Source organism: Cupressus sempervirens, chromosome 10 (assembly GCF_028749045.1).
Source record: "Cupressus sempervirens isolate cs-2001-9-10 chromosome 10, ASM2874904v1, whole genome shotgun sequence".
NCBI lineage: Eukaryota > Viridiplantae > Streptophyta > Pinopsida > Cupressales > Cupressaceae > Cupressus > Cupressus sempervirens.
Window position 1 is genome coordinate 978907539 of NC_143127.1, and position 27598 is coordinate 978935136.

The following is a 27598-nucleotide window of genomic DNA, read 5'->3' on the forward strand; positions in this document are numbered from 1 at the left end:
TCTATGTAGATGTAGCATCATATCCATATAGGCTCAGAAATGAGTCATCCCAATCAACCAATGATAGGTGGTATTACAGCATTGCTCAATTGAATGCAACAACCTAATCTAGGCCTTCTACTACCCCACAACATAATTGGGTAAATACCCTTCCATCCATTTGTTAGCAATCTTCGTTTGCCCAACTGTTTGTGTATGGTAATTACTGCTTAGGGTCAGCTCTATGCCAGCCATCCTAAATAGCTCTTGGTGGAAGACATTGAGAAACCTGTTATCTTGATAATTTACTATGTTATTTGGTAGCCCATGGAGTCAACACACCTCTATGAAGAACAACTTTGCAATGTGAGGTACCTTGTTCATAGATTATATGGCAAAGAAATGTGCATGTTTGGTCAATTTGTCAATTACTACCTAGATGCCATCTCTACCATGCACTCTAGGAAGGCCAACAATGAAATCCATGGATATGCTTTCCGACTTCTACTCAGGGATGGATAATGACAACAATAAGCTTTCTTGGAAAGTATTCTTTGACTTGTCTTGTTGACAAGTCATACATTCACAAAGGCTCCAAAAATATTTCTCTCGCCCCACTCCATCTTCCTTTATGCTTTCCAAAATATTCATTTCCTTAAAAGACATGCCTCTTCCAAGGGAAGCAATTATCTTAAGTGTCATCACTGTTCATGAACTTAACTCCAAATGAACAAATTGGACCCCTAGGCATGAATTGATGCTTTTCTTAATGTTTGTTTGTTAATAAACATGATGCAATAGAGTCGCAGCCCTTTCATGTAAGATGAAGTCACACCTATTGGGAAATCACTAATTTTCATTAATAAGCTTGTCTTCTTGTTAATTGCCGTTGTTAACAAATTGCACCCTTTTACTGGACACTAACTATTTACCATTTTATTCCTTTAAAAAAAATCTAAAACAGATTGATGTATTATGGACATTCACTCTAATACTATTATTGCATATTGCTGCATTATTGAATACACAACACTGTATGTGTAATATTGCCAATTTTACAAATAAGAATGATTTTTGTCTTCATTTGGTTGCTGATCTTTGCTATTATTCTATGCTATTTCACTACGTTACACAGAGTGCTTCTCTCAATTGTGATTGCTGCCTATGATCACTATTTCCATTTTTAATATGGATCGTCGCATATTGCACTTTGCAGTAAGCTGTCATATGTATATATATGAAACATTTTTTTCTTGTTTGGATTGGATGGGAACATCACAGTCTCCCCTCCTTGAATCTGCTTACCCACAAGCAAGATCAGATGTTCATGATGATACTAGGGTCTCAATTACATTGGTAGGTCGCCTCTACACATACTCATGTCTTGAACTTACAAGGTTTTTTAAACTTAACCATATTATTAAAAAAACTATCCATCATATCAGTTCTAAGGTTCCAAGGGTGGCAGCACACTCTGCTCATAATGTAGCTAGGTTGAACAAGGGCAACAGCAGTCCTTTGATGTCCTTTAGTAAGATGAGTAATCCAATATTGTACAAACTCTTTAGAAGATGGTCATTTGAGAAAACCAAACCACACAATAATAGGCTTCTGAAAATCATTATAAGTTAAATTATTTCCATTGCTGTTGAATCTCAATTGATTGAGTTAAATTATTTCCATAGCTGTTGAATCTCAATTGATTCCAGGATTCCAAGTTTTCCAATCTATGGCAACCATCACAATGTTATAACGTGATTTCTGGAGGTGAAAATCTGAATGGCACTTGTAGAACCTGTTTTAATTAGCTTCCATAAAGTTGGCAATGGTTCAAGCCATTTGGCCTTGAATTGATTTTATCATTATGGGAAAACAATTGCAGTAATAACTATTTTATGTAGGACATAAACTGGAAGTGTTACTTCTCCTTTCCGTTGAACTCAAGTGTTCAACATATGGTCTTTGAGCTATGGAATGATTCTTCTTCATTAACCTGATCTGAATTGCAATCTTTTGTAGTTTGATAAAAGAGTGATTGGTAATAGCATCTCTATGGTTTGTCTCACTACTCCAAGCTTGTATCCACAGTTCTTTGATAGGAAATGTGCTAAGGTCCCAAGTTTTATGTTCGTTTTGAACCTTATCATATGACTCCATAATAGCTTCTTTATTTGATTTGAGAAACAGATTATCATAGGTCACATTAGCTTCAACCTCAAACAAGGGATTATTAACAAGCTGAAAGTTATCCTTTTTTCCAAACCTATCTTTTTTCCAAATTTTATTATCTTATTTCTGCAGACAATAGTTTGAGTCATGGTGCTTCGCTATGTTTTTGATCCCTTAATCTCATCATTTCCTTCTTTGACCTCTTTTTTTTTCGAAGTGTCCAGTTACTACACCTTGATTTTCTATCTGTAAGGTTTCATGAGCATCTATCAACTTATCCATTTCTTGCTTATGTTGATCTGGCATCTCATGACATCTAGCTGTTGATCTATCTTTGCTTACTATGTTTGTTATCTCATCTTTCTGTGACATTTCATTATTTATCTTCCTCAAGGTGATCAAATTGGACACACAATGACTTCTTATTCACTATCATTAGAAATGATACTCTTCTCATCCACAGCCACCAACTTGTTAGTGGATGCCATGTACTTATGAGGATGAAAAGGGTAATTATGAATGCCATTTTGACTTAGAAAATCATTAGTTATCCTCAATACATGATCCTTAAGATGGAGTAGCAACAATCTGATAATCTTCATGAATGTATGTACTCAATTTATTTTGATAGAAGAAACATGTGAAGAATCAACTGCTTCTTGTAATGCTTGATGATTATCTATTGATTTATCTTTTTCCAAGGTTTCGTGACTTGCAACTGTCAAACTCTTTACGCTATCTCCCCTTGGTGCAACGACCTTCAAGGCCTTAAATGACTGATTATTGGTTAGATGAGTCTGTGCGTGTGTGAAACTCTTGATGCAATATTTGAATCATAATCATTCCTCTCTTGTACATTCAAGCATTCATGCTTTCCAATTTTATTCAATAGGTCAAAGTAATGATCTCTATGCTCTTTGGGCAAGTGCTTCATCCTTACAGGCATATCGTGTTGTAATCCTTATCTATCCAATCCTGTTGAAATTGATCTTGTAGATCTACCAATGTGGGTTCATTGCTTTCTTCATGTTCCACTCAGGTGGGAATGTTAGTATCATCAGTATCGAATTTGTTGAATGCATATGTCTAGTTGGAGTATGATTACTGTTGGATTGATCTCCATTTCCTTCATGGCCTCCTTTGTTGCCATTACAATTGTTATTGTTTTTGTTGCTTAACATGGATTTTGTTAGTAAGTCCAACAGTCGAGCCATTCTTTCTTGACTGATTCTTTGCTCTGCAACTGTTTGATTCATGCAGTTGGTAATTTTTCCATGTCCCCCCATACCAGTTTCTTCTTGTTTGCTCTTCTTTGAGGAGGAATTGAATGTTATCTTATCTTCTGTAGTTTGGTGGATTTCTTTCTATAATAGCACTTAGTTTCTTTATGATTCATAACCTTCAGAAGTTGGCGATATAGCTTGCTCTAATACCATTGTAATGTCCCTTATATGATTTCTTAGGATCTGGACAAATTCTTATAATGCAAATTGCAACAGGCTTCTTTCTATCTATAACATACACACAACTCTTTAATTTTCCGCAAATGAGTTTATGTAATGTGACTTGCTAATTTGTATAGTATCAAAATCGCTTTCTAATGAATTTGACAAGGAAAGATTGATCAATGCAATTGTCTGCTATCTTGATGTAAAAAATAATTCTGGTATAGTTCTCAAATCAATGATTGTATAATTGCTATATTATAGAAATTGTCCTTGATCAACAAATATTGATTATATTATCCTTATATCCAAATGTTCTGTGCAAGATAACCAATTATATAGTAGATATTGATCTGAAAAATGGATTGAACAAACAACTGCAATATCTGATTTAACTTTGGTAGGAATGTTGTTTATGAAGATTGTTCTGAACAAACTAATGCAAGATAAATGTTGATATGACAAGGGTTGATCTGATTATATATAAATAGGTTTTAAATATTATACTGATATGAATTTGACAAAGAGTTTTGTGGTTCTTTATAAGAATCGAATTGATTACAAACCTAATTGCTATTATAGTGATCGACAATGGATACTCTTACCACTGTTCTTGATCTTTATCAATCTTGCCACTGATCCTTGCTGCATATGATGGCTTGATATAACAGCCAATCCAAAATTCGCTATCACTGTCTCTGATATGATTCTTATAGCTTATGTGATGTTCTGATGACACTGTCTCTGCATAACAATATCTTTTAAAAACATCAATCCATAACATAACAATATCTCTAAAAACATTCATCCATAACTTTAGTCTGTGGCTCGATCTGAGTGCCAAGTTTGATCTGAATATTATAATTAAATCTTCATATATATTCCTCTCACTCTCCATTTTCCTATATATCTTTCAAAATATGCTTTTCCTTAAAAGGTCTGCCTCTTCCAAGAGAAGCAATTACCTAGGGTCATTACTTTTCATAAACTTATCTCGAAGCAAACAAATCACACCTCTCCATATATTGCTGCTTTTTCAATGTTTGTTAATAAATACTGAGAAATAGAATTGTACCCCTTTCATGTAAGATGAAGTCACACCTATTGGGAAATCACAGGCTTTCGTTAATAAGATTGTCCTGTTGCTAATCGCTGCTATTTGTTGTAGGTTCATTCTAAAGAATCATACACATCTGGCAAATACCCTTAGCTGGATACTTTCAGCCTCCACTGCATCCAAATGGTCTCTCATACTTGTGCCCGTACAAGCCTGCACTTCTACCATCACCTATCTACCTACCCGTAGAATTTGACTCACACCTGTGTTGTATCCCTTGTATTGTATAACACCATATGACATTCTTGCTTAGAATCCACATACCTCTATACATAAGACCATATGACATTCTCCTTCTTGCCTCCCATGTACAAAGACACTATTGCGTACAACTTCCACAACCTAACAATGTATGACTTATTATGAAGTAATTGGCAAATATTTGCTTGATATTAACAAAGACCGAGAGGTCAATATATACAAAAGAATGAATGATGTTTCCTTAGGAAACAATCATAAAGAATAGAAACATTCTATTCTAGCGAATAGAAAGCTAACAGTTAACTACATGCAAACTAAATATTAGAAATATTCTAATATTTACAATAGATTACAAATAGATAACCATTAGATAATAATAGATGCTATTTATTATTGTAATACCCTCCCTTAATGATTAATCTATTTACAACACCAAGCTATCTTTTGAATTTGACAAACTTATCAGAACCAAGAGGCTTGGTGAGAATCTTTGTAGTCTGATCTGCTGTAGAAACATACAAGTCTATTGTCTCATCTTCAACCATTGTATGTAGTGACAGTGAACATCCACATGCTTGGTTCTTTCATGGTAGACTGGATTCCGTGCTAATTTGATAATGCCTTCGTTATCAACAAACAAAGTGGTTGGTCCTACTGGTGATATTTGCATATCCCCAAGCATCCAACAAAACCAAACAACTGCACATTCTGCCTTAATAGCCCCTTTGAAATTCAACCTCTGTGGAGGAGAGAGAAATTGTCTGCTGCTTCTTATTGGTCCATGGGATGACACTAGATCGCAAACCAAACACATCCAAAAGTTGAATTTTTATTGTTAACAGAGCTTGCCCAATCTGAATCTATGAACCCATTGAGTGTAGGATTAGAACTCTGAGAGTAAAGAAGTCCATAATCTGTAGCGCCCTTCACATAATGAAGCACATGTTTTGCTGCCATTGAATGATCAACCTTGGGAGATGTCATAAAGTGTGAGATGTAGTTGACTGCGAAGTTGATATTAGGCCTAGTAGTAGAGAGGTAGACGAGGTTGCTTACTAGTTGCCTATATGTAGTATCATTGATGGGAGGAGAATAAGACTTAGGTGATAACTTGAGATCTTTCTCCATGGGTGTAGATGTAGGCTTGTAATCTTGCATACGAAATTCGTCTAATAGAGCCCTAGGATATTTGGACTGAGAGATGAATATACTTGAAGACTATTGCCAAACCTCAACACCTAGGCAATAATGCATGAGCCCAAGGTTAGTCATATCAAAAGAATGGCATAAACTTTGTTTGATTCCTTGAATTAAAGATATTAAACTGTCAGTGATGATAAAATCATCCACATAAATAATCAGAAGGATGATGTCACAGTCAATAGTCTTGATGTACAAATTTGAGCTCTTTTGGAAGCCTTGATCATTGAGGTACTTAATAATTTTCATGTACCATGCCCTAGGGGCCTGCTTCAAGCCATAGAGAGCTTTCACTAATCTGAAAAACTCATGTTCTTTACTGACAACCTTGAAACCATGAGGTTGCATCATGTAGACTTCTTGTAGGTCACTATTTAGGAAAGCACTCTCGACATCCATCTGATGGATCTTCGAGCCAAATTGTGCCGCTATGTTTAGAACTAATTTGGTTGTGCTTATCTTTGCAATAAGAGTAGAGGTCTTCTCATAATCTAATGCTAAGAAAAGCCCATTGCAACTGAACGAGCTTCTTTCTTATCTAAAGTACTATCAGATTCTGTAAACCCATTTGCAGCCAATGGATTTCTTCCCTGGTGGAAGATTAGAAAGGACCCAGGTGTTATTCTTCAGCAGGCTCTGGTCTTCAGATTTCATGACTTGTTCCCATTTTGGAATTCTTTTAGCCTCGGAATATGTTTGAGGTTCAAACCCACTGCGAACATTGGCTATGAGAGAAAACTTAACTGACTCTCGGAGCAATTCTCCCATAATTGAGCCCATCATCTCAAAGATCAACAAGTGTCTTAGCCCACTACTTAGGCCAGAGAGGAGAGTGACCAACATTAGTATAAGGAGATGCTCTATGATCAAATTCCTCGTTAGAAGAATCTGGATCAAACTCAGGTGAAACATCTACAAATCTGGGTGATCTTGTAGGAGAAGCTAGAGATGTTTGTACAAGGATCATTGGAGTTATAGGAGCTACTAGAGCCCTCCCATCAGCTGGACCTAATGAAAGCCTAACTCCCAAATCATGAGCCTTCATAGGATGATTTTCAAGATTAGGAACAGGAGAAACAGGCATGAATAGTCCTCGCTACTCATCAAAGACTACATCACGATTGTACAGAAGATGAGCTGTCTTAGTGTCGATCAAGTGATAGTCTTTGTGAAAACTATTGTATCCAAAAAAATGAGTTTTTGACTCTTGGCATCCAACTTGGTGCGTGACGCATCAAGGATCCAAACAAAAGCAAGAGAGCCAAAAATCGCTAGGTGGCTGATTCTAGGCTTGTGACCTGACCAGGCCTCTTCCAGAGTCTTACCTTTGACCGCCACTGTAGGTGACCGGTTCAAAAGATAAACTGTAGTGTTTGTTTGCTTTTGCCCAAAAATTCTTCAGAACATGTTTGTGTTCAAGCATGGATCGAGCCATCTCGGTGATTGTTTTGTTCCAACGTTGAACTGCACTGTTTTGTTGTGGTGTGTGGTTAACTAGCATTTGATATCATCAGTATCTAAAAATCTAGAGAATCCATTAGAACAAAATTCCCCCCACTGTATGACCTAAGAGTAATAATAGATTTCCCAGGCTCTTTTTCAACTAAAGATTTAAACTTCTAAAATACAATAAATGCATCTGATTTCTTTTGAAGAAAATATACCCACATTTTTCTATTGAAATCATGAACAAACAAAAAATACGTGGACCCAGGAACATAAATAGTGGCCATAGGGCCGTAGATATCGACATGAACAAGCTGAAGTACTTGAGAAGCTCGCCATGAATTGCCGTTGGTGAAAGGTGTGCGATGTTACTTCCCAGCCTGACATGCATCACAAACTCCAAACTGTTCTAAATTTCTTGCGACCCGAGGACACACTCTTCTTGAGAAAGATAAGAGAGATAATGCACTTTTAAGTGCCCATATCGCTGATGCCAAAGTGTGCTAATAAAAGACTGCCAAGCAGCCATAGATAGAAACCAAGAATTACCAGAATCGATAAGTCTGAAAAGACCATGATCCTTAAGACCTGCTACACCAATAGATTGTTGCCCTATCAGTGATGGTACACTGATGTGAACTGAAGGTAATATCCAACTGTAGGGAATGTCACAACAATTGACTGACTGAGAGTAGATTAAGTTCCATCCTTGGAACATAGTACACCAAAGAAAATGAGATTCCCCTCAGTAGGTTGAATTTGAATGTTGCCTTTGCCGACAACAGTGTACTCTTTTCTGCCACCAAAAATAATAGAATATGAATAAGGCTGGTAGTTAGAGAACCAGTCTTAGCGGTGAGTGAAATGACTAGAGGCACTTGAATCAATATACCAAGCAAACGACTTCACATGATCTGCAGGCCTTTTAGCCATGAAGGCATAAAAGGGGAATTCCGTTGGCTCAGTGTGCTTTGCATTGTTTTCTTTGGGCTACGAACTTGATTGCTTAGATTGTGCAACTAAGCGTTTTTGACATTCAACCTTCATGTGACCATACTTGTGGCAATAGTTGCATTGAAAGTTTTTTTTTCTTGTAGCCTTCTGAAGATGAGACAGAGAACTTTTGCTGAGAAGACTAGTGAGACTCGCCTTTATCCTTTTGAAAGGATTTAGCAGCAAAGGCTTTCTTTGTGGAGGTGGAGGTGGAACTGCTACTAGAGTGTTGTTTCTACCAATCTTGCTGAAACATAAGTGTGCAGAGATCTGTGAACTTCAAATCAACACCAGTAGAAGTGATGTTGAGAGTTTCAATAAAATGCTTGTAGGACTTGAACAAACTTTTGAGGGTTATGACCACAATGTCCTCTTCCTCCATCTTGTGTCCAATGGAAAGCAATTGATCATGGATATATTGAATCATATTCAGGTGTTCATGGAGCATTTTCCGCTCATCCATGATAATAGAAAACAGAGTGTTCTCGAGAAAGAAGGCTTTGCTTTTGTTTGATGTCTCATGAAGTTTCTTTAGATGCTCCCATATCTCGATAGTTGTTTTGTCGAATGAAATTTGAGGGAGTTGATCATCAGGTATGGATAATTTGAGAAGCATTACCACCTTCCGATTATTTAGGTCCCATATATTCTAATTAGTACCCGTTGCAGTCGAACGCTTTGTAACACCCAGAACAATCTGATCACTATTTCGATAGTCAAAGATTGCTAGTATCCGTTGCTTCCATGTGCTATAATTCTAACCATTGAATTTTGAATTGGCTTTGAGCAGAATATTAGTTAGAGTTGCCATAGCTCAGTTTTTAGTGAAAAAGCATGAAGATTTGTGAAGGCACATACTTTGAGACACAAAAATGGAAGACCCAAAAAATTGAAGAGTTACCCAAAAGAGCTCGAAAAACCATAAAATTATATCTTGTCAGTTTTCGGATCCATTGGCTGAAAAATTGGGCCACTTGGAAAAATCTAATGACAACCTAGTTGAGCTCTCAAAAAACCCACCAAGAATCTGTAATTAGAAGAATATTTCAAGCCAAAAAATAGGGTTTTCAAACAAAACCGTAGTTAGCGGCCATGGAAGGAAATAGTTGCAAAAAAAGTAGTTGTTGGGCGTGGATCTTATAGAATATTATAAGATAGAATTTTAATAATAATTAGATAATACAATATTATTAAATAAATAATGATAATAGAGTTATATTAAAACTAATACTAAAATATAAATGTAGGAAATAATGATTATTTAATCTATATTATCAATGAATAATTGCTATGATATTTTAAATTATTAAAAAATAATAAAATTTCAATGAGTAAATAAAGAAATAAAATTAAATACAAGAGACAATATTGTAGAAAGTATGTTAACTTTCTAAATAGAATTTAATAATAAATACAAACAAGTAAATAAATAATATAACATAGAATAATATAAATTAACTAAATTTAATGAAAAGTCAAGAGATGTTTAACAAACAGACCTGACTTCTTAAAATTAAGATATAAAAGGAAAGAGAGTTTATTTTAAAGAGAGGAAAAAAGAAGAGGAGAAGATAGGAGTTCAACAATGAAAAACGGATGAGGAAAGTAATATGAAGAAAATAAAGAAGTGACTTTCTGAAAAGGTATCAATGATATTGAAAGGATGTAAACTTTCGAAAGGGTCATAATTATGAATAGTTGTGACCCTTAAGAAAAATTGTGATTGTAAAGTATTGAGATTTTTCCAAAGAATTTTAGTTATGAAGTGTTGTGACTTTTTAAAGGATTTGTATTATGAAAGGTTGTGACTCTTGAAAAAAAAGAAACAAAAAAAATATTTTATCCTTTCCTTTTAATTAGAAAAGGAAGAATTTTAGAAAGTAAATATAGAGTTGAGATAATCGAGAAGGAATAATTCATTGAAGGGCTAACTAAGGATAGAGCCACATGGACCAAGAAAAGAAGGTAAGAAAGGTATGTTTATGGATTATATTTGTTTAATTATGTTTATGATTTTATTTATATTAATGAATCATACTTGTGGATAATATTGTGTTAGCTCATGGGGTTAACAACATAGAGAATAATGAGACTCAAAGCATGGAGCATGTGAGATATTAAGATCTTCATTGTCCGCCATGGCCGAGAGTCAATGTGCTAGAATATTCTGATTATGTCAACATATGCATATGTGATTGGCCTTGGATAGAGGATGTCTATCCAAGAAGAATCTTAAGGGGTGTGCTCCCAGGAAGACAGCGAGGTAGCTATGAGCTAGGGAGCCCGATCTGGAGACCTTCTTAAGATTGGGATTAAATTAGAGGGTAGAATAATATAGTTAGTTTTGTTATTGTGATTCTAACCATTATTTGTAGGAATTACTTGTCCCAAATCTACCCTAATAGTAGGGACATTACATTCTGCTCATCATTTTTGCAACCATATCTATTGTTATGAATTGAAGTTTGGCATTTAGAAAGAATGAGAATTTAGATCAGCAATATATTCCTTGCGTGCAAAGTGTTTGACAAAATTCTCAGGTCAAGTAGTCAGGAAGTTGAATTCAAAATTGCTAGGGATATTGCAGTTTGATCTCCCTTGGATAATCTACTCAACCTTCACCATCTTCTTGCTAACCTACTTGATCTCTCGATGGTGCCTATTAAAATTCAGACCTTACAAGTTTAGGGGTAGTTTTGTTGGCGATCTTGGAGTTATATACCAGTATGTTGTGTTATTCCACTCTCCATGGTTGCAATCATTCTCATTTTATTGCCATTGTTATCATTGTTGTCATTGTTTCCATGGTTACCCTGACTTCTGTAACTCATCAGCTAAACCAACTAATGCTATCATCTAGCCAAACCATTTAAAATCTCCATGGTACTAAGCTTCTGCTCATCACGTCTATCACCTATACTTATTCAGAATTTGAAGTAAGAATCTCTCTCTTCTCCAATAAGTGATAAACTCTGTATTCTCTAGACTCGTGATGTAATGGGCACCCCTGGATGTCCCAAAAAACTAAACCAAATTGCTGAAAGGAATTATGTCAAACAGTTTGCATTCAACTTCTTAAAACCCCTTATAACTCCAGAAATCAAACGTTTATTTGTTTGTTGTGTTTCATGCATGGAATTGGTATCATACAACATAAACAAGAAAGGAACTACAATAATATGCAAAGTGGAAATGAACTGCTGCTAATAGAATGTTATTTTTAGAATTCATAAAACCAAATACATGGCAGATTTATCAACTCACTAATTACTTCAGCAATATTGTCATAATACTCCAGCCCATGCTTACGAACTTGCTGCTGCAATACTTTGTCCTTCAATCAGTCCACTACCTTCGTAATACCATTCCCTCAAAGGGGCATAAGCGTCGGACAAGTAGTGAAGAAGATATGAGCAAAATACCAAATCTGCCTGTAGCCGGAAATGCAACTAAACTGCCTGATAATGAAGCCAAAAACAAAGAATTCCAAAGGCCAAACCCCAAGGGAATGACGTCTAGAATGTTACAAGAGAGGATAGACGTCCTCAAATGCCAAGAACTGAGCTGCAACTCACATACCAATTTCTTCTCATATTCAACCTTCCTAATGAAGCCACAAATGCTTCCTTTTATTCTATTTCCAAGGGTCCGCTCAACTCATATGGAAAATGTGGGATAAAAGATGTGTAATATCTAAAACATATATTAAAATACCCATTATGTCTCCCTTGGGTACACATCACCATAAAATAAATATTAAAGTAACACTTTAATATTTTCTAATTAAATTAGATGTTACTTTAATAAAACTTCAGGCATTAAAATGTATTAGCTATGCTCCACGGAGTTTCCGGGACGGGGACGTTTTAGGGGACGGGAACGTGTTTCCGGTACGGGTACGGGTCGAAGCCAAAATTTAGGGGACGGGACCTCAGGGGACGGCTATAAAATATAGGGGATTTTAAATTTTTTATATATGGAGAATTAGACTTCTTTAGAGATATATTTCTGATATGCATACCATAACAATGATAAATCATAACATTGATAAACCATTCACCATAGAATACATGGAAATTGAAAACTATTAAGATTAGAATCAAAATGAGAATATGATATGATGATATATCCGAATATCGCATACAATTAGCAAAAATGCCCAAAGGCTCCAAGTATCAATCTATCATCATCATGCATGAAATGAAAATCAAAATGACACAATGAAAGTAAATACTAGAAGTGTAAATGAGATGTCCAACTCCATAATAATCAAAAGCAATAATGTATCTGAGTATCTGAAAAGCAGAAAGCCAAATATATGGCTGTCCTCTAGGAATCTAAATCTCTATCTAAATCAAGATCATCATCAATCTCATCCTCTGAATCACTGGCAGGGGTAGGCAGAGGGTCCTCATCCAATGGAACTCCAAGCAGCCCTGGGGGTGTGTTATCCTCATCAATCTGCAATGCATCCTCAGGATTAACATCCCAACGTAGTGCTGGAGTCTGTCGATACTCAAGACTCTGTCGCTCCTGTAGTCGCAATACACTATGAACAGCCACAAGCTTCTCTGATCGTCTAGAGGTAAGGTTGTTCCTCTTGACCGATTGAATGAAGCTATATGTAGACCAATTCCTCTCTGCAGCAGAGGAACTCGCAACCTGTGAGAGAAGACGGGTGGCAAGGGCTTTCAGCTCAGGTGCATCTCTACCATGCCATGTCCACCATCCAATCGGGTCCTTTTGAGCTAATGTAGCTCTATCAGTCCTCGCCTCTGGTCTACCAAATGTTGGACCACGAAGATTGGCAAAGTCAAGCCATTGCCCTCGAATTTTTGCAGCATCCTCTGCACTATACATTTTTGAAAGGGCCTTGAAGAAGCCGTCCTTCACCTATATTGAACAAACAAAAATTAAGAAGTGAGAACTTAGAGTTTATAAACTTTACAAATAAAATAAAATATTTAAAAATGTATTATAAAATCAGAATTCTTTAATAAATTAAACTCACCTCCTCATCATTAGATGGAAGCACTCTCCCAGGCCTTGGTGCATACCATTTTGGATTGACTGCATAGGCTGCCATATGAAGTGGGTTGTTCATAGTGTTCCACCTTTTCATTACAATGGGCTTAAGATGCTCCTCGTAGAACTCCAAAGTAGGTTCCTTATCTTTAACAGCTTGCTTGATCTGCCCAAGCATGCTATCAAAAGTCTCATAAATCTCTCCAAGGCTAGGAGAGTCAGTATCAGCATATCTAATGACCTGCACAATAGGGTCAATGAAGGAGCAAATGTATCTGCAAATGAAAGAAAATTGCAAGTGAGAAACATAATATGTTAAAAAAATCAGCAAGTGCTTAAATCAAATTTTTTTTTTTATTAAATCAGCAATAATAACAATTATGATATCCACCAATTCTTAAGTTTCTTACCTCATTGTGGTCCACCAATGTTCATCTAGGATTCTTCGTTTGACAAGTCTTCCATCTGGGGTGCTTGATTCATGCCATCTATTCCACTCTGCATTGACCACCATGGATTGTAAGGCCTCTTGGACCTCAAGCATCCTCTCCAACAAAATGAAGTAGCTAGCATATCGAGTCTCCACAGGCTTGAGGAATTCTTTTTTGGAAAATGTCCTAAATAATGCAAGAGATGTGTGATGATTGCAAATAAACATTTGCACGTCTCTAGCCTCAAACACCATAGTCTTTATCCAATCAATTTTTCCAAAGTCCTTCAAGGTGTTATTCAATGCATGTACACAACATGGGGTCCAAAAAATGTGTCTATAGGTGCTCTCTATTATCAATCCAGCTGATTTACACACACGGGCTGAATCAGTGACTACTTGCACAACATTTGAAGTCCCTACCTCTTCTATAGCATCCTTCAAAATCTGAAATTGGAAGGATGCATCCTTCTTTTTTCCCGAACAATCAATGGCTCTAAGAAAATAGGCCCCTGCTGTACTAGTGACAATAAGATTGATGAGTGGCCGATGTTTGATATCGGTCCAACCATCCATGATAATAGAACATCCATCACTCATCCATGTTTGCCTCATATCCTCCATCAAAATGTTTACTTTTGAGTACTCTTTGTCAAGGATAGTGGTGCGTAATTTAGTCTCTCCTGGTGGTACAAATGAGGGACCAGCAGCATAAATATCTTTGCACATTTGTTTATAGAATGAGGAACGAGAAACATGGTATGGTATGCCATGAGCAACAAGAAATCTGCCAATGGACTCTTCAGCTCTATCTTTTGCTTGTATGTTAAATAAATCAGCCACATTGGTATCTCTCTTAGTCTTGGCCTTTCCCTTCCCTTTACTAACAGTGCTAGTGGGAGTCAATGAGGGTGTGGGTGTGCTACTCATAGGACCCCCGGATTTCAATAACTCCCCCTCCACATACAACCTATTGGCCTCAAGTTTTTCTTCCTCCGTAATTTTTTTGCAACCTTTCACCCCTTGCCCACCTATCCATAAAAGATGGCAATACACTCTTGTGTAGCTCCCAAAATAATGCTTCTTACATAAATGACACTCCCATTCCCTACTACCCCCCGAATTTTTCTTCTTATTCTTGTCTACTTTTGTGGCAAATTGTAGGAGAGGTTTCTTAGGGTTGAATGGGCCTTTGGCATATTGTTTTAAGGCTTTGGAAGGGCACTCAAATGGATTAGGCATAGGGACATCTACATTAGGCTCATCAATGGCTGCCCTAGGTCTTTTTCTTGGTCTTTGTAATTGTGACACTTGAGTTTCTTGCATGGCAACTTCCATGCTATCACTACTTCCCTCACTCTCACTGCTGCTCATGTTTTTGCCTTTGGATTTTACAATGATTTATAGTATACTGCTGCAAGTTATAGAAAAAAAAAATTTCAATGTTCCATTAACATGCCCTCTTTATGTCATTGAAAAAAATGAAAAATGACAACAAACAACAATGAAGTTTGAATCAAACAAAAAGAAAATAAAAAACATACCTGGAATGAAGTAGAAATGAAGGCAAAACTTTCTCTTCCACCTCCAAAACACACTCCTCTTTTGTTGTTGTTGAATGTTCAATGTTTTCCTCTTCCTCTTCCCAACTTGCAAACAACTCCAAATGAGCAATGAACTCCAACTTTAACTATTTAAGAAGACACATTAGGGTTAACAACTTAACATCCATGTGGGCCCTAGGCGGAATAGAAAAGATTAAATTTTTTTAAAAAAAAACCATTTTTTTTAACTTTTTATCTCACCCGTGGCCGGCTGGAAAATAGGGGACGGCGTGGGCAAAAGGGTACGGGCGAGGGACGGGAACGCCGTCCCCGGTACGGAAATCCGTACCCAAGTTTCCTACAAAATTTTTTTTTCGTTTCGGGGACCGTCCCCTTTCCCCTCAAAAAGGGACGTCGCAGGGTACATCCAAAATCCGTACCCGCGTCCCCGTTTCGTACCCGGTACGGGTACTAGGGTACAGAGGCAGGGGACGCGTCCCCGTGGAGCATAGTGTATTAGCAATCGGACTCCGAATAATGCGAGTGATAGCTCATCGGAAAGCTCTCACCGAGGATTATCGAACCCAATCACCAAAATGGACTTGCACTGTGTCCTGCCGACTTACTAAAAATAGTAAGTATGCCTGAAATTGAGTAAATCAACTTCGTTTTGGCCCAAACTGGAAATGACTTGGCCAAAACACTCCAAGATCCCATTAAACCCTTCGTTAGCCCTCGGGACCATGTAGAACAAGGCTAACGCACACACACTTGGTCAACTGCTAAAATGGGATCATTACAAATCCGCCCTCCTTGAAATTGCTTGTCCTCAAGCAATTAAGTAACATAATGAACTCCAACCTCCACCTGGATCCCAATTGAAGTAATGTGTGATATCCATATGGAAGTTAAACCAACTACAAATCCACATCATCAGGACCAACCCCTGTAGCCTAGCATTCAAAACTTGTGCTGATGAAGTCAGAATGTCACCATAAGGCAACTCCATAGAAGATCTATGAAACGTCTTCTTACCTTTATCCATCCACATAATATATATTGGAATGGAATGCATATTATCACCATCATGCATTGAAAAAGATGTAGTTGTAGGTGAACCATATGTACTCATGCTAACTGTATCAACAATAGGTGTTGCCGCATCGAAATATATGGACATAGGAACAACATTAACTGCTGCAATAGAAAAATGAATTGAATTTGTAGTTGATGAAAACTCATAATCATTAACATGTGTGGCTTCATTAGAAAATACATCGACCACTGCATTTATACCATTAAACTCCTCATTGGATGCTTCAAGTGGCATTAAAATGTATTAGCAATCGGACTCCGAATAATGCGAGTGATAGCTCATTGGAAAGCTCTCACCGAGGATTATCGAACCCAATCACCAAAATGGACTTGCACTGTGTCCTGCCGACTTACTAAAAATAGTAAGTATGCCTGAAACTGAGTAAATCAACTTCGTTTTGGCCCAAATTGGAAATGACTTGGCCAAAACACTCCAAGATCCCATTAAACCCTTCGTTAGCCCTCGAGACCATGTAGAACAAGGCTAACGCACACACACTTGGTCAACTGCTAAAATGGGATCATTACACGTGAAACAATTTCAGACATACTTTTCTCGCAACCCTCCAGGCTGGCAAGGTTGCTCTGATTTGATTATAAATGCATGGACCCAAATTGCTATGCAATTTTTTTCACTTCCCTTAATAATTAATTAACTACCATTTGATCAACAGTTAACACGCTTGTTATTTGAAGAATTCTTGGTTGAGGCGTGCTATGCTTATTTTGGTAACATTTCCATTTATAACATTTGTAAAGTATTCATGGGACTCACTATTTGAAGTAAAAATTTATATGACAGTTTACATTGAGCAAGATACCAAGGTACAATGTAATTTGAATGGTGATTTTTCTTTACTAAAGAGTATATGTTCAGGGCAATGAAAATGAATTTTTGATCTTTGAAGCAGTAGGAAAATACTTTAGACATAGTATAAAATTCTCTAAGTTCTAATTTTCACTACTTGAAATGTCAATAAACCATAACAACATATTATCTCCTTTTTGATGTTAAATCACTATATTCTCCCTCATATTGGGCTGCAGGAGTTTACCAGCAAAGAAAATACCATTGCCCAACTGTATACTGATGAGGCACCTAGGGATGTGAGTTTAATTTCCCAATTAGGTTGTTAACCTCTCATGCCAACAACAATCACCCTTATTACCTAACAAAGTGATATAATACCTTCAAAGCCAATTTCCAACTGCATATGATGTGTTAAACATCTTAGAAATATTGACTCCTTGACTAAGATTCTGTAGGTCAAATAACTTGACCTGCTTTTTGTTCTCTTTTGCTTAGTTTTGAACAAAAATGATGGGTAGTAAAAATACTTATATTGCCACAACATCATGCAATAACTCATTGCCCAATTTTCGGTAGATTGGCGGTTGGATTTGAAAGTCACACTCACAACCACCCCACAAGACTGAAATTACATACCAAACTGTTATTTTGTCTTTCTTGTAAATCTATGCAATCCTCTAATGATTTGTCTTGCCTGGAAGACTTAGCGAATTGCCCAATATTTTATTCCAAGCCTGAAACCTGTATACTTTCACCTGTAACCAACTAGGAGGATAGTTTACCACCAAAACTGAGTTCCCTTAAGGTTTTGATCCAACGAAAAGCTCCAAATCCACAATAGAGGAAATAAACCAAGCATACCAAACGAACTCCCAATTATTCTTTTTATATTTACCTTCCGAAGGGCTTTTCAACTTCTTTCTTAAAATAATTTATTAAAGCACATTTATAGAGTGACTTTCTTAATTTCCCTTCTAATTTCACTCAAATGACTATTTAATTTGTTAAATTTAAGCTATTAGTAAATATTATTTTATTGGGCAACTTTTAATTAATTAAACAAATTTATTCCTTGGTTCCCTAGAAGTTTCCTACTAGAATTAAACAGGCTAAATGGGTCATCTTTGACTTTACCTGAAAGGGGACACTATAAATTCCCAACATTTTAATTATAAATAGTGTATACTATATTTTAAGATGTACGCTTTCTATTATTTTTTACTTGAGGCTCATATATTGGGTGTAAAGATGATTGATATATTTCCGACTCTCTACAATGAATGCATACTAATGATACTCCTGGCAGCCTATAAAAATGGACAAGTATCTTTAACACTTTAAATGAGCTCTAACTTGGTTGGTTTGCCTTTTTTGGGTTTGATAGCTAGTATTCAATCAATGAGAATGAAGCTGAGTATTATTTGTACATTTTAATGCCTTAAAACATCACCAAAGCAATTGTAAAACCAAATATAATGAAATATATCTACAAATATTTAAAGAACAGAATAGAGAATTTGTGGCGTAAATGCTTCTGAGAATTTTTATCACAATTTGTTTGACCAACTATCATATAATTTGAATCTTGTTATCTATCCTTTTCTCCTTGGTTATTTGTCTGTATGCTATTTCTAATTCAATATTGTGTGTCTCTCATGTACACTATTGACGTCAATGCTACACCTTAATCTAGGTTCAAAGAGGAGAATTTAGTTATGTTTTACATTTTTCTAACTTGATAGATGATTTCTATTAAGGGAGCTAGTTAATGCATTTTCTGCTTATATATTAAATTGAGTGTAAAACCAGTTGGTGACTACAGGCCCCTTCTCATCTAAGGATGGCGACATCAAGGGGAAACAAAAGTTCTACTGAGGAAAATGCTCTTTCTTTGTTGGGCAATGCTTGTATGAGAATGGATCTCATCACAATACACGATATAATGATGGAAGCACAATATGAAGATGATAATGTTGGTGAGGTAATTGTTTTTCCTATTGCTCTAATTTAATTTTTCTTTACAATTTAGTAAATATCTTATATTAGTGTCAGATATGCCATTCTATGAAGTATTCTGAATCAGTTATCAATATTTTTTTTTCCATGATGCAAAAGTATATGCGTATACCTATTTCCCCTGTTTGAAGTTTTGGTATGTTGGCTATATTTGAAACTGGGGGTTGCACATAAGAAATGAAGAAAACAGTTTCCTATACTCATAGATGATATTATCTTTTTCTTCCTTGTGTACTGTGTTTTGAAGTAACATAATTTGAAATGTAATTTCGCAATATTAATAAAATATGAATAATGAAAATGTGACCATACAATGTGGATGCATATTTGTTCCATCATGATTTGGGTTCATGAAATATTCTTTAATACTTTTGTAAGAAGCAAACAATTAGAGTTTGGATTGTGGTTACTATGTTTGAAAAAATTGATGCATTTGAGAGGCCAAAAAAGTTTGGAAATCATGTAAAATTCTATTTGAAAAATCTGAACTCAATCTGAGAATTTAGGTGGTTTAAAAAATGTAGAATTCAGCCATACTTGGATGGATGTGTCAAGTTGTCAATGATGTTTTGGACTTGCCTGCACCTTTAGTATGATTTATAATAAAAATCCTTGAAAGAAAAATAATATCTCTCTCCATCAATTGCTTGTGTGATACGTTTGTCTATGTGAGTTTGTGACCATCCTAATGTGCAGGGAAGAACACTAGGTATCCAATCTGTTAAGTTTGTAGTTCAGTCAAATTGATATGATTGTGAGATTCATTATTGATGATAAATCATCTTTAGATAAATATTCTTATATATATTGTAGATATATAATAAACTAACTAATGATGATTAACTATAGAGACATGTCTCCTCTCATATTTATGAGTCCTCAAATCTGCATTTGGAAAACATCAATTACAATGGCCATGTTATTACATTTGTAGAAATCGATCCACAAAACTCAACATGGTATCAAAGCAGATTCGAACCTCTGGAAATCTTAATACTTGTTTTCCCCTTTGAATGAATTCTTTATCTCATTAAGATCTGTGGTATTAAAGAAAGATTAAAGTCCCTAACATTAGAAGGATGACACATAAATATGCACAGAAAATGCTGAAAATATCAAGTCGTCTGAGTCATAGATCTTGGCGTGAGACTCTTGCACGAATCTTCAGATTTATGTATTCAATGTTGTTTTTTGTAGGAATAAAAAATTGTCACTAATGTTTAAAGATAGTTCAGGCCAGGCAGTAGCTCTTGCCAGATTCTGATGAGTAAACTAGGCTGTCAAACCCCGATAAGAAGTTATCAAGGTTTGACATAGTTGTTGACATATCTAAAAATATCAATGTGGAAATAGAAACTTCAAACCTGATGCTAGAGCTCTTGGCAGGCTGCAGTTAACGAAAAAAGGTGGGGCTTCAGAGAAGTATCTCCCATTTTACCATATTGAGTAAATAAATAAATAAAACTGAATTCAATACCAGACATTTGCGATAAGTGATAGGCTTCATCAAAGACAATGAGCTTGGTTCTTATGATGACACTCACCGAATGAAAAAAAAAATTAAGTATATGTGAAACTGGAATGAGCTGATGGCGCTTGCATAAACAATTAGTTGATGTACATTTTTGCAAGAAACATTGCCACAAAGACCAACCGCAACTGGTAGAAACATTAATTTGTGGTCTCAAATGTGTTGCTGACCAACTGTGGTAGTAAGAAGGGAGATTGGTGGAGTCAAACAAAATAATGTTGACACTAGACAAATCAGGGATAAGACTCAAAATAGAATACAAAGGCGACATCCACAAAGGTAGATCAAATAAGGTGATTGCGAAAAATGTTAAAGTGCAACAAACTTCAAAAATGGGGAGTCATCAGACCCCAAAGCATGTAGACATATGAGGAGGAAGTAATGACTTCCTAAGGCTTAGGCGGACATCGACAATAATTTGGTCACACTATCATTTATAAATATATCTAGTTGTTTGTCATTATCTAATTGCATTACATTGACACCCGTAGACCGCTTTAGAGAGATATGAGAAGGGACATGAGTGCATAGTTATAAAGTGCTAGAGGCATCGAACTCTTAAATGGGTAATGAAGGTCCCACCATATAGGTTGAGCAGATTCATTCTAAAAGTGAATGTTCTATGAAACATAGGCCTCAAAAAGTAAATATTGAAATTGTATATATCCTAGGCAGGTCCTTTTGGATTGATCACATTGTAACATTAATAATGTGCAGTAAAGGAGGGAAAAGTCATTTCCGCAACGATCACCTTCTAAGGGATTTGGTCTAAGCATAAAGACCATGTTGTATATGGGTTTCATACAAGGTAAAAAGAGGTATGCAAATTATTTCAAATTAGTTTCTATGAAAAGGATACACACACACACACACATATCTATATTTATATATATATAATTTTATATATGTGGTAATATTATGTTGAAAAAATAGATTAAACATATATACATAGAAGACAGAATGTATATATGCATATATGTTCAATATATATATTTAAACTAGATATCTTGGAATAATGGGGATCATTCTCAAAGTAAGATTAGAGGGAATGGGGTTAGGTTATAATTATCTTTATTATATTGAAATGATCTTATTATGCAGAATTATTATCCTTGGGTATTATTGTAATGGCCCTTGCCAATAGGACACTAATAACCGCTAATACTGAACTGTGAAATTTTCTCAAGCACTTGACATGCAAACTAAATACATTGCTGAAAGTAAAATGCTGAATAAAGGAAATTGTTGTGCAACAAATCTACTCAAATAATTGCTATAAAATAGTGCCAATATATTCATTCAATGATAACCAAATGCTTTTACATATGATATGTGATTTTCAACTCAAAGCCTTAGTTACCAAATTCGTGAATTAGACCCTGGATTCAAATTTGGGTCCGATCCAGATCCGGATTCGCACGTGGATCTGTGAGGATCCGGGCAGGGTCCGTGATACTGCCTGTGGATCTGTTAGGATCCGTCGCCCAAGGATCCTGATGGATCCATAGGCAGAATCAAGGATCCTGCTCGTATCCTCAAGGATCCAAGCACGAATCCTGAGGATCTAGCACGAATCCATGGCAATATAAGGTTGGGAACAAAACCCAAAGTAAACCAACCTGAGGGTTAAATGTGGAACAATGCTGATTATATCATTGTATTTCCCTCTATCTTTCTGCCGTGTAGTTCTGGTTACAAGATGGATCTCAGTAATCCTGTTGTGAACCCAGTTGCAGTTAGCTATTGGTGCAAAAATTGGGTTGAAAGTTGAAACCCTATGTCTGAAAATTGAGAAAACTGTATGAGAAAACCTCCTCTATTAATTTTATATCTAAAAATTTCAAAAGATGAACACAAAATCTATGTTGCAGGATTTGGCAGGTTCCAAGGATGAACCTGCTTTTAAGAATTTTCGTATGGGTCATATCTCAGGTATGTCTGACTCAATCTCTTTTGCCTCTTGTGACTATGGATAGGATTTGGGAGAGGTCTCCTATCCACCCAAAGGCTGGTAGCCATAGGCCAATGAAGTTGTTTGATTACATACATAACATGAGATGAGTGTTGCAAACTGTTTAGAGTAAGGTGTACCACTAGATGGATGACATAGTTCCCCAGCTCTACCCTAATATTCTTAAGGTGTAGCCATTATCTTAGGGTCTCACCCTAGATATTAGCAAGGCAAATAAAAATATATTCAAAATAAAAAATTTCAGCACCCAAAGAAAAATCTTCTGTGCTGAAAGTTGATGTTAAGTTCCATAGATTTTCTATCCATAAATGTTTGCAATTTCACATTCTCATTACTGTTTCCTAGGACATAGGCAAAATGTAATTAGAAAAGAAAAAAATGTCATTTTTCAACTTCTTCAAATGTGTACCCATCACCTTTGCCTGTGTAAAATTGACAATAAATACAAAGAATGAATGCATGTAATAATTATTGATAAGTTATGAAAACATAAAATCATGAATGTGAATGTTCTGATTTTTTTTATAATCATGAAAATAGATCAATTATCAAGTATACTAGATTCATAGATGCATACTAGAATCATAGATTCATACTATGAAATAATTTCTCTTAGTTATATATATATATATATATACATGAATCCTCTATGAATCATTATTGGAAAACAAAAATCCCGAATCCACAGATACGATTCACGTGCCCAAATCAGATTCGTTTCACGAATCGGCAACTAAGTTCAAAGCATTACAACATAGCACATTACAAAAAAACCCTTATTAGCTGAATGCAACCGAGAATTTCTTGCAACTACAAACTGAAATGAAAGAACTTGGATTGAGCAGATGTTGGAGACTTAATGCTGAAGACGAAATGATGAAAATGAAACTCCAACCTGCCCTCAGATTTGCTGACCGTACGACTTGCAGGTACAGCCGTACATGTACGAACTAGTACGGTACCTTGCAAAAATAGATACTGGGCTGAAAGGTGCCGAAAATGGTATAGAAATAATCGCCAAGCTCCAAGGAAAATTATCCCAGAAAATAAAAATCAAACTCCCAGCCAACAATTAGATATGAGCAAAAAAGTATGTCCAGGTTGAAAATCAAACCTTGTTGGAAATGTCTAAATACCAAATAAGTCCAACTTGAAGTAGCTGAATACCGCTTCCAAAGTGCAACCCTTCAAAGGATATTTCACCTCCTCAGTTATGCAAATCTTTAGGAGACTCCATTCCAAATGATCAAATGACAGTTTGTAGACCAAGATGGCACCACAAATGCTCAAAGAGAAAAGTCATGTAAACTCAAGTCTTGGGATGTCCAAATGAGAGGCCAAGCACTCTATTTATTCACTTTTCAAAGAAGCCACTAAGAACTTCTAGAAGTATCCATAAAATATTCTTATAAAATCCTTTTGTAATGCACTTTTATATAAAAAGTAACTTTATAAAATAAAAAGTGCAACTCAACTCAAAATTTTAATATTTTGGCCCCGCATAACATATAAAATAAAACTATGATAAACCCCATCTCTCCAAGAGCAAATAAGACCATCCAATCCTCAAATAATCATCAAAATGACTCACCAAAATCATCTGCCTACGAGAGTCCATGATAGAAAAATTCACTGAAAAATAACATGTCACTAAAAAGAGGAAATGACAATTATAGTAGTCTCTTTCCTTTTATATTTCTATACGAGATATATACCTTGACCTCTTCCTCCAAGAATGTTCTTGTAGAAAATAAGAGGGAGATTGAGATTCAAAGGGAGTTTGTCATTTTAAGCAACCTTGAAAGAGAGGGAGCTGATAGAGGATATGATTTAGACAACTTTCTGTGATCTCGGTCATATTGTTTCAGAGGGAGTAAACCATGTTGAGATGGATTCTCTAGTGATTAATAAATTGTAGCAGTCAAGAGGACCATGATTCATGAATTTACCTTAGGTCTACATAATTTCAACATATGATATTCAACAAAGATATCAATTTGGAATACACAGATTGCAAGATGCACGCAATATAGGTTTAATCAAAAGATCAAACAAACACTTTTGCATGAACAAAAAATATTTGAGTTGTTGTGAGAGGTTAATGAAGATTTTAAGAATTCATTTGAACCATCTACAAGTCTCTCTTTGACGAATGAAACTTGGCGTATGAGTTGTAGATTCATTCATGTGGCACAATCATACTCAATCAAGATATTGGCATATCATGGATAAGTTTAAGAAAAGGGAAGGACATGTTTGCTTCTATTGTTAATTTTAATGAATGTTTGGACCTTCAATGGATGAAAAGAGCAAGTTGGAACTTAGAAAGAATTTGATGTGATGCAAAAGTGTTCAATGATATAAGACTGAGAATTTTACATTGTGGGGGGAATAATAACCAATGTTTCATTCCCACTTGAACCATATTTAGAAAGGAGAGGTTCCGTGACCCTCATGGGAAAATAAGTACTCGTATATTTTACATTTATCTTTTCATTTATTTATAATTCTATACATGCTATAAGAGTTATTTTCCATGATCTTTTCCTTTATGTCTAAGGATGTTCTTGCAGGAAAAGAAGGTTGGTACTTTACACATGCTACCAAATATTGTGCAAACTCAATCTTATGATAGTAGCTCCAAAGATGTTGATGATCAAGATGGATAAAGTGAGGCTCTTGAAGAAAATATCTTTGATGATTGAGATTATGAGATTCTTCTGCGTTAAGGGAGTATGACACTTCTTTTAAAGCAACGCGAGAGCTTAGAAGATTGATACTCAGTGGGAGTCTAAAATACATGTATGTGACTGCATGATCTTAATGGGCCTACTCCTATATACATCATGAGTAAATAACAACTTATCATTAAAGGTTGAAAGATTAATATCAGATTTAGAGAGAGTCTGAGAGGCATCCTTTGGTAAAGAGAGTCTTAAAGGGAGTAACTACAGGACCTGACTTCCTAGGATCATTGTTTAGAGGGAGAAATCTTGAGATGCAATCCTTTGTGGATGATATCTTCTTTACAAGAAGTTCTATGTGAGATTCTTTGTAATATGCTCTCCTCTATGAGAGAGAAGTCTGAGATGAAAAGCTTTGTTGCACCCTCTTGTAGCAGCTGTGGTGGGTCTACCCTTTGACTTGGTTCATGGTGGATATCATGTGAGTTACTACATGATGTTGTTGTGATTATGTCATGAAAGTTGACGATCTTTCATTGATGTATATATTTAAGAGGGGAGCTATTGAAAGGTGATGATCTTATTAATAGTTGGACCTGTTATCATGAAAAACTTCATTAAATTGTTGTCCCAGAGTGCTAGAAGTCATGATAACAAACAAACAGAAGGTAACCATTGTAAGGTGACGATCTTATAAATGGTAGACCTGTTATCATGGTTCTTTGGGCCAGATTTTGTCGGACACCATGATAACCAACTTGTTATGGTTATTTGAGCCGGATCTTTTTGGACACCATGACATAGTTACTATTATAGAGCATACTTAAGGTGGTATTTAATCTTGTATTATATGCACTTCAATTCCCTTCTTGTTAAAGAGGGAGTATTGAGAAATTTAGTCTCATTGTGAGTCGAAGCAAATTCTATATGTAATATATGCTAATATATATATGTGCATGTTAATGGATTTATGTTGATATCCTTAAATATGTCATTCTAGGAATATCATACTGAGATGATATCTCTTCATATACTCAAGAGTATAATGTGTTCTATATCAATCCTCCCTAACTAAGAGGGTGTGTTAAGTTTGTAGTTCATTTAGATTGATATGATCATGAGATTCATTATTGATGATAAATCATTTTTAGATAAATATTCTTTTATATATATATATATATATATATATATATATATATATTATACATATGGTTATTTATATTATTAATATACTAACTAATAATGATTAACTATAGAGACATGTCTCCTCTCATATTTATGAGTCCTCAAATCTGCACTTGGAAAACATCAATTACAATGGCCATGTTATTACATCTGTAGATATCGATCTACAAAGCTCAACACAAACCTCTTTTGAAAAAGGAATCTTCAAGTGCTGAACAATGCAATGCTATCGTGTGGTCAAGTGAAGTGACCCCAAGCTTTATAATGCATACTAGCATCTTTATGGTGGACACATCTCAATTTTATCATGTGATTTGTTGATAATCATTTGGGGACCAAGTTTTTTGTGGAGTATATATCAACTTTCTTAATGTGAATGATATGGCTATTTGACAACAATTAAAAATAAATTGTAAATGGGATGGCAGCTTATGAATCTAAGCTCTTTCTACTTCCAAATCTACTAGTGCAAGACACTATTGATGTTGTGGTGAAACAAAACCAATCCTTGCTTCACCCAATTAAATTATGCTAACGAGGGTGCCATCTTCTAAGGGTGTGTGTATGATTTTAAGATTACTTATTCTCATCAAAACTATAAACTATGCAAATCAACTAAGTTGCTAGTTTGGATGTGGGTTTGACAGTCGGGTTTGAAATTTGTCTATTTATTTTGGATTGAGGTTGGTTTCTTTTTGGGTTCATCCGTACACACACATATGTTGCAGCAAATAAGTTCATACACTACTATGCTA

General features: G+C 35.6%; 2 protein-coding genes across 9 annotated transcripts in view; one reads left to right on the forward strand and one right to left on the reverse strand.

The window, feature by feature from the left end:
- Positions 1–27598, forward strand: part of LOC149537245 (serine/threonine-protein kinase BSK1-like) — a 380772-nt gene that overhangs the window by 256122 nt on the left and 97052 nt on the right. For 6 of the 8 annotated variants that reach the window (XM_089807497.1, XM_089807500.1, XM_089807493.1 and 3 more), the window contains one exon: positions 19278–19436. In XM_089807497.1, the coding sequence (XP_089663623.1) occupies positions 19296–19436 (141 nt within the window). In that variant the 5' untranslated portion in view covers positions 19278–19295. Of the gene's footprint in view, positions 1–19264; positions 19437–27598 lie in introns of all 8 variants that reach the window. The other 2 variants (XM_089807498.1, XM_089807499.1) reach the window with 1 other exon arrangement.
- Positions 12785–15760, reverse strand: LOC149537247 (uncharacterized). The gene is made up of 4 exons (XM_089807478.1): positions 15550–15760; positions 13986–15419; positions 13562–13850; positions 12785–13443 (listed from the first exon to the last, which is right to left on the reverse strand). The coding sequence occupies exons 2-4, from the start codon at positions 15377–15379 to the stop codon at positions 12880–12882; spliced, it is 2247 nt and encodes a 748-aa protein (XP_089663604.1). The 5' UTR covers positions 15380–15419; positions 15550–15760; the 3' UTR covers positions 12785–12879.

What these genes read in the sequence shown, in the direction of transcription:
- LOC149537247 (XM_089807478.1), bottom strand. Translation starts at nt 15,379, where the DNA reads ATGAGCAGCAGTGAGAGTGAGGGAAGTAGTGATAGCATGGAAGTTGCC. An exon ending in CATTGGTGGACCACAATGAG is followed by an intron (nt 13,851 to 13,985) that starts GTAAGAAACTTA and finishes TTTCATTTGCAG; the next exon opens with ATACATTTGCTCCTTCATTG. An exon ending in TTCCATCTAATGATGAGGAG is followed by an intron (nt 13,444 to 13,561) that starts GTGAGTTTAATT and finishes TGTTCAATATAG; the next exon opens with GTGAAGGACGGCTTCTTCAA.